This window comes from Jaculus jaculus, chromosome 1 (genome assembly GCF_020740685.1).
Source record: "Jaculus jaculus isolate mJacJac1 chromosome 1, mJacJac1.mat.Y.cur, whole genome shotgun sequence".
NCBI classification, from domain to species: domain Eukaryota; kingdom Metazoa; phylum Chordata; class Mammalia; order Rodentia; family Dipodidae; genus Jaculus; species Jaculus jaculus.
This window is the reverse complement of record NC_059102.1, coordinates 281,411,172-281,423,890: the sequence shown is the minus strand read 5'-3', so window position 1 is coordinate 281,423,890 and position 12,719 is coordinate 281,411,172. Positions and strand designations below refer to the sequence as shown.

The window sequence follows — 12,719 nt, the reverse complement described above, 5'->3', positions numbered from 1 at the left end:
GGTAAGCCAGGTGTGGTAGCACTGGCACATACCTTTAATCCCAGCACCAGGGAGGCAGAGGTAGGAGGACTATTATGAATTTGAGGCCACCCTGAGAATACAGAGTGAATTTCAGGTCAGGTCAGCCTGGGCTAGAGTGAGATCCTACCGCAAAAAAAAAAAGACATCAGTTATCAGGATGGATCAGAAAACTGGACCCTTCTATCTGCTGTTTTCAAGAAACTCACCTCACCACTAAAGATAGACACCTCCCAAGGATAAACGGTTGGAAAATGATATTCCAAGGAAATGGAAATAAAAAAACAAGCAGATGTTGCTATATTAATATATGATAGAATATATTCAAACCAAAAGTAATCAAAAAAGACAAAGAAGGCCACTTCTTACTCATCAAGGAAATGATCCAACATGAGCACACCATAATCATAAATACAAATGCACCAAAAATAGAGTCACCACAGTCAAAATCTACTGAACAACAGAACAGAAATAAACAACAACACCATCATAGTGGAGATTTAATAATCCACTATCATCAATAGACAGATCATTGAAGCAAAAAATCAAAAGGGAAATAATAGAGCTCAACAACATCATAGATCAACTAGACTTAACATATATCTACAGAACTTTCTACCCTAACTCTATGGAATACACATTCTTCTCAGCACCCCAAGGAACCTTCTCCAAAATTGACCATATATTAGGCCATAAAGCATGCCTTCACATACTTCTGCATCATGTCCCATCACAATATTTCAAAGCTAGAAATTAACAACAGTAGACACATCAAGAACTCCACCAACTCCTGGAGACTAAATAACACACTTTTAAACAATGAATGGATCGTGGAAGAAATCAAAAAAGAAATTGTGGGAGTGGAAAGATGGCTTAGCAGTTAAGGTATTTGCCTGCAAAGCCAAAGGACCTTGGTTCGGTTCCCCAGGACCCATGTAAGCCAGATACACAAGGGGGTGCATATGTCTGGAGTTCATTTGCAGTGGCTGGAGGCCCTGGTGTGCTCATCCTCACTCTCCCTCTCTCTGCCTCTTTCCTTCTCAAATAAATAAATAAAAATAAAGTTAAAAAAAAAAAGAAATTGTAAAATTCCTAGAATTGAATAATAATGAAAACACAACCTATCAAAACTTATGGGACTCAATGAAGACAGTCCTGAGGGGGATATTCATAGCCCTTAGCGCCTTCATTACAAAGACAGAGAGAATACAAATCAAAAACCTGACTGTCCACCTACAGGTGGTGGAAAAACAAGAAGAATCCAACACAAAGAGCTCCAGATGGGAAGAAACAATCAAGATTAGAGCAAAAATTAATGATTTTGAAACTAATAAAACAATTTTTAAAAAATCGATGAAATGAAGAGCTGGTTCTTTGAAAAAAATATACAAGAATGACAAACCACTGGTCAAACTGATCAAGAAAAAAAAAAAAAGTCGCAAGTTAACAAAATCAGAAATGAAAAAGGAGAAATCACTATACACATCAATGAAATTGGAAGAATGATCAGAGCATACTTCCAAAACCTTTACTCCACAAAATTAATTTCTTCCACAAAATCTGCAAGAAATGGATGAATTTGGAAACACATACCACCTACCAAAACTAAACTCAGAGCAGAGTAATCTGCTAAACAAACCTATCACATCCATGGAGACTGAAAAAGTAATCAAAGACCTCTCCCCAAAAGAAAAGTCCAAGACCAGATGGCTTCTCAGCTCAATTCTATCATATCTTCATAGAAGAACTAATCCAATTTTTCTCACACTATCCACATACTTGGAGACCAGGCAATCCTCCCTGACTCCTTTTATGACACTGGCATCACCCTAATAGCAAAACCATACAGAGATGCAACAAGAGAAGGCATTATCTACCTCGACCAATAGGCTTCATCCCAGGGATGGTTTAACATACAGAAATCGGTCAACATAATACACCACATAAAAAAAAAAAAACCTGAACCATAAGAACCACATGATCATCTTAATTGATGTAGAGAAGGCCTTCAACAAAATACAACACCAATTCATGATAAAAACACTGGAAAGATCAGGCATGGAGGGCTTATATCACAACACAATAAAGGCTATATTTAAAGCTCCTAAGCCCAAATAATATGTAATGGGGAAAAACTCAAGGAGTTCCCACTGAGATCAGTAACAAGTCAGTGGTGCCCACTCTCACAACTGCTTTTCAACATAGTACTAGAAGTCCTAGCTCAAGTAATAAGACAGGAGAAATAAAAGGTATTCAAACTGGAAAGTAAGGAAACAAGTTAGACCTATTTCCAGATGACATGATCTTATATATAAGTAACCTGAAAGTCTCTATTGTAAAACTTCTAAAGGTGATAAATTCCTTCAGTAGAGTGGCAGGATACAAAAATCAATGCACAAAAATCAGTAGCTTTTCTATATGCAAAGGACAAATATACAGAGAAAGAAATCAGTGAGGCTGTCCCTTTTTCAATAACAATAAAAAAATTAAACACCTTGGAATAACACTAACAAAAGATGTGAAAGAACTATATAATGGAAACATAAAAACACTCAATAAAGAAACAGAGGAAGACCTGAGACGATAGAAAAACCACCCATGCTCCTGGAGAGGCGAAATTAATCTTGTAAAAATGGCAGTTCTACCAAAAGCCATATACATATTTCACGCAATACCAATAAAAAATACCAGCATTCTTCACAGAGATTGAAACAATGATCTCCAAATTCATATGGAATGGCAGAAGGCCTCAGATATCCAAACATATCCTCAGCAAAAACAACACCTCTGGTGGTATCACCATACCTGATCTATAGATTACAAAGCCATAGTGACAAAAACATCATGGTACTGGAATAAAAATAGAAACATAGAACAATGGAACAGAATTGAAGACCCAAACTTTGGGGCAAGCTACTACAGCTGTTTGATATTTTGACAAAGGGGCCAATAATGTAGACTGGAGAAAAGACAGCATCTTCAACAAATGGTGTTGGACAAATTGGATGACCATATGTAGAAAAATAAAATTAGACCCATTCATTTTGCCATACACAAAAATCAAGTCCAAATGGGTTAAAGACCTCAATATAAGATCTGAAACTCTTCAAGTACTGGAAGAAAAAGTAAGAGGCACTCTCCATGATATAGGACTGGGAAAAGACTTCCTGAACAAAACCCCAGTAGCCAAAGAAATTAAACAAGCACTTACCCAAAGGGATCTCATGAAGCTAAAAAGCTTTTGCACAGACAAACATACCATAAGCAGAGCCAATAGATTACCCACTAAATGGGAAAAAATCTTTGCCAGCTATTCCACTGATAGAAACCTAATATCTAGAATCTACCAAGAACTCAAAAAACTAAACAATAAAAAAACAAACAACCCATTCCAAAAGTGGGGCAGAGAACTAAATATGGAGTTCTCAGAGGAAGAATGACAAATTACTAACATACATTAAAAATATGTACAACATCCCTAACCATTAAGTAAATGCAAGTTAAAACAACTATGAGATTCCACTTTACCCCAATAAGGATAGCAAACATTAAAAAATCAAATGAAAACATGTTGGTGAGGCTGTGGGGAAACAGGAACACTCACTCACTGTTGGCGTGAATATAAGATGGAATAACCACTGCAGTAATCAATATGGAGACTCCTGAAAAGGATGAATATAGTTACCAGCAGACCCTGTTATTCCCTTACTGGACATTTACCCTAAAAGCTCCACATCTCAGTTCAGAGATATTTACTCAACCATGTCTATAGCCGCTTAATTCATAATAGCTAAAAACTGGAATCAACCCAGGTAATCAAGATGTGGTATATCTACATGATGGAATTCTACTGAGCAGTAAGAAAAAATGACACAATGAAATGTGTAGCAAAATGGTTAAACTTGGAACAGATCATTCTAAGTGAATTCACACAATCACAGAAAGACAACAGTCACATGATCTCACTCATCTGCAGTTCATAACCTGGATCAGCCCAAGCTGCTGACATAACTGAATAGCATCTTGAGGCTTGGACATTAGGGAGGGTAGGGCTTGGGAGAAGGGAAAACGGTGGGGGGTGGGACACATAACTGAAACCAAAGTGAACTAGTACTATAGAATCCTATATCCTGGAAGTCAGACTAAAAGGTGGAACCATCAAGAGGACCTTAGAGGGAGCACCTGAATTAAAGGACCCTGGAGAGTGAGATGAAACCTAACCTCAAAATTTCCTGTTTCTCCTTCTTCTCTGGCTTTTTTGCTTTCTTTTCCCTTGGCGCTGGCCTGAGATTCCCTGTACCAGGATGTGATCTATATCCACAATGAGCTGTTGATCAGAGAGACATAATAGATATCCCAAAACAAACAAGACAGACTTCTGCCAGAGCACTTGATTACCCAACAGAGGTTAATGGTAAGACCCTACTGCTGAAGACACCCAACGCTGTTGGCACAGACCATGCAGAGCCCTGATTGGAATCTAGAGAGCTAGTCTCTAGACAATTAGCCCATCTAGTGCTGGAAGGCACTACATGAGCTACTGGGGGAAGGGGCGGGGCAGGGGGCAACATCTGTCCAAGCAACACATAGTCCAAGTGACTCAGAAGCAAACAACTTGACCTGATGCTCACACGAGTGCAATAGTGGCACATGGCCATGGCGGGCGACCAACTGATCTTAGATTGGCTAACATATCTGCTCAGTGGAAAGGAAACCACATCTGGAACTGGGAAACAAGTCAGAATCATATCCAGATAATGATTCTGCTTTCCACTGTCAGAACTCCCACTAACCTTAGACTATAAGATCATCTAACGCCTTTTAATTCTCTCTAAATTAAGAATGGTTATCCCACTTAACTGGCACTGACTTCACTCTCTGTTGGAGAATCTGCTTCTTTTTCAGATGAGAACTGGACCTGAGGAGATAAACAACCCAGTGCACTCCACCCCATCACCAGCTGAAACCACAGAGAAATTGGGGAAATGAGCACGAGTGCTGCTTTCTTAGTTAAGCTCATATCAGCCCAAGGGTGGTGGAGAAAGGTACTGAGGACATTCAGCAACTACCAAACCAGAGATCTAGATGCTCCTAAGTGCCCATTACTGAAGTAGACTTAAAATGCTCCTAACATGGCTCAAGGAATTTTGCAGAAGAGGGGTCGGAAAGATTGTTAGAGCCACAAGTTGGGACATTTTGCAGAGAGACACTGCCTCCCTCCCCACCATGCATGATCCACAATACCCATGGGGTTGACCTGCATCCCCAATGAGGAAGACCTCTTCAGAAAAAAGGCAGGGAGGAAGGAAAGGATGGTACCAACTTGAGATGTTTACATACAAATATGTCCATATCTAATAATAGAAATAAAGAAAGAAGAAAAAAAATAAAAGTGTGGACTGGGGAGATAATACAGTGAGTAAGTAAGTGCTTGATGCACAAGCATAAGGTCCTAGGTTTTAACATTCCTAGAACACATAAAAGCTGGCCTTAGCAGCAGTACACACCTATGATCATAATGCATACATTACATGAAAATGAACACAAAATACACCAAACTGAAAATTAAGAAACATTTAGAAAACATAAGATACTAAGTTGTAATCCATTAGAAAGAGGAAAATGATAGGTATTTCACAAGATGAAATATATTTGCTCTATTAAAAACAAAATAAAACAAAAAACAAAAAATTCAAGCTATGAATCAGAAGAAACTATTGGCAAATCATTACAAAGGCTGAAGATGTATGTATTAAGCTGTCCAGAAATCATGTAAAGCTATACATTGGAATCCTTATCAGTATAAAAAACAACAAAAGAATATAAAGTTAATAATGCAATAGGAATCATTTCAGGAATTCATACTGAGAGAATTGTGTATGTATTAAAAGGTCAAGTGGGGCTCGGAAGATGGCTCAATCAGTCACAAGCATGAGGAACTGAGTTTGGATTGCCAGTACCCATATAAAAGCTGGGCATGCTGGTGCACCTGCTACCAGTGCTGGGGAGGTAGACATAAGAGAATCCTTGGATCCCTGGCTAGTCACAGTCTAGACTAGTACATGACCTCTATGTTCATTGCAAGACCTTATCTGAAAAAAAAAAAAAAAATGTATATAAAAAAGGTGGAAAGCTACTCAGAGGGTCACCCAACCTAGATGGTAGGCTTCCATATGCATGAACATTTGCAGGTATGCCTACACAATGCACACTACATACACAAACATACAAAAAAGTAAACTGGACCCTAAAATCATATGAAAAAATTAATTTCAGGCAAGATCTAAATATGAAAGTTTAATCTTGAAACATACTGGGGACTATAAGATGCCTTAGGATAAGACATACTCCTGAAATACCAAAAACCAAAAATAAAAAAGTGGAAGCCATTAAAGACTTGGTTTCTTCAGGAGTCTAGAACCAATCCCCTCAGATATTAAGAAACAGCTGTATTTGAAAATGTTGAAGTTTAAATTTTAGTCCAAAATACTATACCTGAATGAGTAATGCTGATTTCTTTTGAAGTTTTTCCATATTTTCCTGTTTCAGTATTAGTAACTTTCTTTGGGCTAAGACTCTTCGCCAGTATTTTTGAATGATGAGCACTGCATTAACCTCTTTCTTCAACCATCTTCTGGTTAGAAAGTTGCGTATGGCTGACTGAATAATTCTTGCAGCTTTGTTTCTCTTCTTTAAAGAAAACAAAGTAGATGTGAATTAAACAATTATTTTTGTAAGATAACTTTTATATATCAATCAAGCTGATAAATTGATAATAAAAATAGCTTCCCCTCCCCTCTTGCCCCAGGCATCTTTGAAACATAGATGTGTCTCAACATGTCAAAATGACTAATAATAGCTTTGCAAATATATTTGTATGGGGAAACAGATTCCTAAGAAATGGCCAAAGAATTCATAGGCATGTATGATCTATCACAAATGACCAGATATTACACATACTTTGAGGAAACTGAGGCAGAGAAGTCAACTACCTTGTCAGTCTGCAAACAACATGGCCATGATTTGGCTGTCTGCCTTCATAGCCCATAACTTTATCACCTTGCTATGGTTTCCAAGGTTTATTCATCAGCTAAATTGGAAACTAGGATATGTGTTATTTCCTTCAGTGGAAAGGAACATGTCTGACCATTTTTTATTTTCCCGTCTGAGGGAGCTAAAAACTAGACATACACGCCACTTATTAGCCAGTAACAATCAGCAGATGGTTTCTGCATACAAGCTACTACAGTGAGGAACCACAACTATGATATAGATCAAACTGAACTTCTAATAAGAAAAGAGTAATCAATAGTTGAAACAAATACTAAGGAATAGTAAGGGCCATGTATTAGTATACTCCACTGAAGAGAAAAGAAACAATGCTCATATTGGTCTCTGGGGTTTATGAAGGCCAAACATGACTAATCCATCTAGCACCACTGTCAGTACTGTGTTACACCCAAGGCCTGTAGGCTTTCAGAGCTCCAAGATACAACTGTATTCTTATTAACTACTAATGATAATAATGAGGAAGAGGAAGACTGATAAACAAGATTTTAAAAGTGATAGGCCAGGCATGGTGGTGCATGCCTTTAATCCCAGTACTCAAGAGGCAGAGGTAGGAGGATCGCTGTGAAGATGAGGCCAGCCTGAAACTACATAATGAATTCAAGATCAGCCTGGGCTACAGTGAGACCCTACCATGGATACCCAAATATAAATAAATAAGTGATATAGCATTTGGGTCAAAGGATAAACATACCAGGGGCATCTTGGACAAACTAGACCTAAAGGAATACAAGTTACCTCAACTACAAAGCAAATTTTATTTTAAGCACACTAAAATTCCACAACTTTATATGTCATCAGAAGCTAAAGATGGAGAGTAAATAATTTCAAGGAGCAAATGTAGTATAATCAGCAAGTGACAACTCAGACAATAAAGGAAATGCTTCGATACCGGCAGTCATTGGTCCTTCTCTACCAAGAAAGCATGTCACCATTTTTAATCCTGGAACTGCCACTGTACCATTGCATAGTTAGCTTCTTTTACTTTGATCACATATGGACCAAAGAGCACACTTTACTTGGCTTTAAAGCAGGCCTGTCCAACCAATGGCCTGTAGGCCACATGTGGCCCAAGATAGCTGTGAATGTGGCCTAGTGGGTTTGTCGATGGCATCACGTTACAATTTCAATAAGTTGGTCATCTCTGCTTTAGAATTTATACCTGTTTGTGGACAGGAAGAACCAAGGGGAATGTATCAGGGGACTCTAGATGCCAGTTTGTCACTACAAAACTTGAGTAGCTGTCCTCAACAAATACTTTATAATAATGACATCAAAGCTACCCAAAGCTAATTTTATTTTTATTTACTTATTTATTTATTTTTCAGGTAGGGTTTCACTCTAGTCCACGCTGACCTGGAAGCTAATATTTCTCAGCTTTCCAGTTGCCAATATATCCAAGCTTGCTGTTTTATGCTCCCAATATTAGTAACATTGTCTAAGAGTGAGAACACAGTAGACAGAGAAGTAGGGTTCAGATTGATTAATTTTAACTATAGCTACATAAATTTATTTTAAATTATCCCTTAATAAAGCAAGGACATTTGCACAAAATCAAGGCAGTGACCTAACAGTGGCTGATGTTACCTACATAAGACCTGTATAACAGAAGGGGGAAAATGATGATGGCCAAAACAGATGACAGACTAGTTGGAAAGAAAAAGGGATTCAGGTTGAAAAAAGAGTGGAAGTAGGGGGTTATAATTGCGAAATATTGTCTATACATAGAGAGGTTGTCAATAAAGGTTTTTTCGCATTGTACCAGCAAATATCTGAAAAACTCTACAGCTATCTCCAACAAGAGTATGTAGCAAAAAAAATCAAGTAGAATATTTTTCATCTACAAAATCTAATTATGTTTCTTCTAATTTGAAAATTCTTTTAATGCCTTTTAAAAAGGAAAGATTTGAGTAACTGACTAAGAGAATATAAAAACTTCCATACATCAATGATCTCAAAACACTTGTTATGGTTATCCTCTAAGTGGATTGTGGGTAAGAATGCAGATTTTGAGAAAATGAAGGGTAGTACAACAAAGACCATAGACAGTAGCAGAGAGTATTTATGAGTGCAAATCTTTTTTTTTTTTTTTTTTTTTGGTTTTCTGAGGTAGGGTCTCACTCTGGTCCAGGCTGACCTGGAATTAACTCTGTAGTCTCAGGGTGGCCTTGAACTCACAGCAATCCTCCTACCTCTGCCTCCTGAGTGCTGGGATTAAAGGCGTGCGCCACCACACCCAACTCAATGAGTGCAAATCTCTACTTCCCAACAAGTACTCTGAGTGGGGCAAGACCAAATTATTTCAATTAGTCTTATTACCAAGTCAGATATGGTATGAAAAATGCGTATTATGTTGAAGTGCTAAAAATTTTGCTATTTTACATGACTACTGACAAGAGGCTATTGCAAGTAACTTAAACTTCAGTAGAAATATTGGATAGAATCTAAGAAGATTTTATTAGGCAATGTCTACTATTTTATTTGGTTTTCCCAAATAAATACAGTATTAGTAAAGGAGATAGGGAGATGAGAGAAGCTATTTTGTTCACCTTGATCAAGGAAATCATTTCTCAGACTGCAAAAAATGGCACTTCCTTATAACTTAAGAAAAAAAGTCCTTATTTTGTATTAGTTAGTTTTTGTATTATTATGATTATAGAAACAAAAAGTATATCTCTATCTCCATAGCCAGCTACTAAACATGGAAAACGAAACAAAAGAAATATAAAGAGCAATTTTAAAAGCTTTATTATTAATGTGGTATAGGTGGCACACACTTTTAATCCCAGTCATCAGAAGGCTGAGGTAGAAGGATGACCACAAGTCCAAAGAAGTTCCAGGTCAAGTCAGCCAAGGCTAGAATGAGGTGTGGCCTTTGAAAAAAACAAAAACAAAACACAGTAGAGAGGACAAGCCAGGGGGCAGTTTGATGATGAATGAACACAATGCACCTGCTAAGTACTATGAAAGCAGACCTCACTGCTCCAACAGCACCATGAGCAGCTGAAATGCAGCCTGAAACACTAAAGGACAGTTCCATCTCTGAAGAAATGATAGGTTCTAGAAGGAAGAATGGAAGAGGTAACTTAAGTATGACTCATTAACTCTTCACAAGTAGACAAAGTAACACATTAAGTAAAGGGTGAGCAGAGGCTGGAAATCACATTGAATGAAAGAAGTATCAGCAACTAAAAAAACGTTCATATTGCCCCATCTGCAAAAACATCCACAATTATTAATTCCTTCTCAAAATCATCTAGTAGTAAAATGGGAAAACAATACTTAATCTTATAAAATATAAATTACACTATACCATTTTATTTTTTACAATTACCTGATGGCATTTGAGATCTCTTTTCAGTTTATATTTTCTCCACATTGTCTGTATGAGTCGAGCAGCTCTTATTTCTTTGCGGAGATCCAAGAGCCTCGTACAGAGAAATGATACATAGGTAATAACTACCTAAGAGAAAACAGAAGACCAGGAGAGAATGTATGTACAATCATCCTCTGAGACTTGTTAGAAACTCACTACCCGAGACATACTTCTTACCTTCTCATCTGGAATCGTGTTTGACATGTCTGAGTGATGAATCATAGCAGGAATACCACCAAGGTCTCTGGTGGCAGTCCTCACCAAATGAAAATTTTTCTTTTCATTTTCTAGAAGTTCTTTATATAGTTTCGGGACATTTCCTATTATGCAAACAACAAAAGAGAAATTCAGATATCTGTGGACAAAACTCAGATATGGCAAAGAAACAGAACACTTAATAGATACAAAGGGACTAACCTTGATCCAATTCTTCAAGAGACAGATCCAGACAGCTGCCATCAGATTCAGAGGAAGAATTTAATAGGATGGAACCAGTTTGCGCACATTCCACAGACTGAGTAGTACGCTGACATATAGCATCATAAGGTACATAGCAAGGGTGGTAATGGTGGATCAGATAACATAACACACGGCCATCTGAGAAAGATACAGTAAAATTTTCCACCTGGTAGGAAACACCAGAAAATTAGTCTATTTAGATATTAACATAAATATGCTTCTAATGTATTATTTCCTTATACAACAACTATAGTAATTGTTAAATACAGATAGCAATACTATAGCAATACTATAGTCATAGTCAAATTCTTAGTTCTTAAATACTATTTCCAAAGTAGAACTGAATTACAGTATTATTGTCTGGATTAAATAGTGTTTCTCATAACATCAGGCCATTACCAAAACCTAGGAATATGACGATCGTATCATTGCAGGTATAATTAATTGACATGAGGTCATAATAGTATAGAGTGAGATCTTGATCCAATGACTGGTATCTGTTTTTAAGGACAGAGATACAGACACACGTAAGGAGATGGGACTAGGGCATCTATAAGCAAAAGAATAAGAAGGAGGCTAGAGAGATGGCTTAGCAGTTAGGCATCTGCCTACAAAGCCAAGGATCCCAGTTCAACTCTCCAGGACCCAGGAAAACCAGATGCACAATGGAGAACATACATCAGAAGTTCATTTGCAGTAGATAGAGGCCCTGGTGCCCATTCTCTCTCTTTCTCTCTCTCTCTGCCTCTTTCTCTCTCTCAAATAAATAAATAATATATATATATTTTAAAAATAAAATATGAAGGATGGCTGGCAAGCACCAAATCTTAAAAGAAGGGCACAGAAGATAATTGACTTTAACTACTTTGGTTACAGACTCCTTGCCTCTACAGCTTTTAATAGAATAACTTCCTATTTTAAGCCACCCAATAGTAATTTGTTATGGCAGTCTTGGAGAAACTATAAAAATTATGGTCAGTTGTCATTCATGAACACTGAAAATTGAGCCATTGTTCACAGGGAAAAATCAGGTTATGTTCCAATGAGCCTCTGGTTCCAACATTTTTACCAACCAATCAATACATCTTGATTTATGTGATTTGTCTTTCTTTTCTTTCTTTTTTTAAAAATTTTCTTTCTTCTTCCTCTCCTCCTTTCTCCTTTTCATTAAACTAGTGACAAATAGCACTATGATGAATGTCAAAATGAATCTTATTTAATACATAGTTCATTTGAATATCAAGGTTTTCCCATAGAAACACCATATGGTACAGGTATGGCACTATACCTGAGGATCATTTTAAATAAGAAAATCAAAGAAAAGCAGAAAAAGCAAAACTAAAACTAAAACTGAAGCACTAAGTAAACAATGATTTTTTTTTTTCTTTTTGTCTCAGCTGAGATAGACACTTGTCAGTTTACAACCAAAAAACACCCACTAGTGATTCTGGCATAAACAATGAGTTTCAGCTAATTATCAAACTCATGAATGACTCTAGGACTTAATTGAAACAAAAGGTCATCCTTGAATTTGACAATTTTTCCGGTAACAATTTATTTCAGGTATGACAATTCACCATATCTTTAGTTATGTAAATTATGTACCAAGGCCTATATTCCCTAAAGTTAGTAAGTTTGTCCACATGACTCTAGAACTATTTTTAAAATACTTTATTTATTTTGAGAAAGAGAGGAAGATACAAAGAGAAAGAGGAAAATGAGTGCACCAGGCCTCTAGCCACTGCAAATAAACTCCAGACACATGCACAGGTGTGACCTTGTCATCTGCCTTACATGG

At 37.1% G+C, this 12,719-nt stretch overlaps 1 protein-coding gene across 1 annotated transcript in view; it reads right to left on the bottom strand.

Annotated features, from left to right (window-relative positions):
- The window catches only part of Aspm (assembly factor for spindle microtubules), a 58,504-nt gene that overhangs the window by 22,888 nt on the left and 22,897 nt on the right, over positions 1-12,719 (bottom strand). Inside the window, exons 14-17 of the mRNA XM_045143493.1 lie at positions 10,880-11,087; positions 10,640-10,782; positions 10,421-10,549; positions 6,514-6,708 (exon numbers count right to left, since the gene is read on the bottom strand). Of these exons, the coding sequence (XP_044999428.1) occupies positions 6,514-6,708; positions 10,421-10,549; positions 10,640-10,782; positions 10,880-11,087 (675 nt within the window). The remainder of the gene's footprint in view (positions 1-6,513; positions 6,709-10,420; positions 10,550-10,639; positions 10,783-10,879; positions 11,088-12,719) is intronic.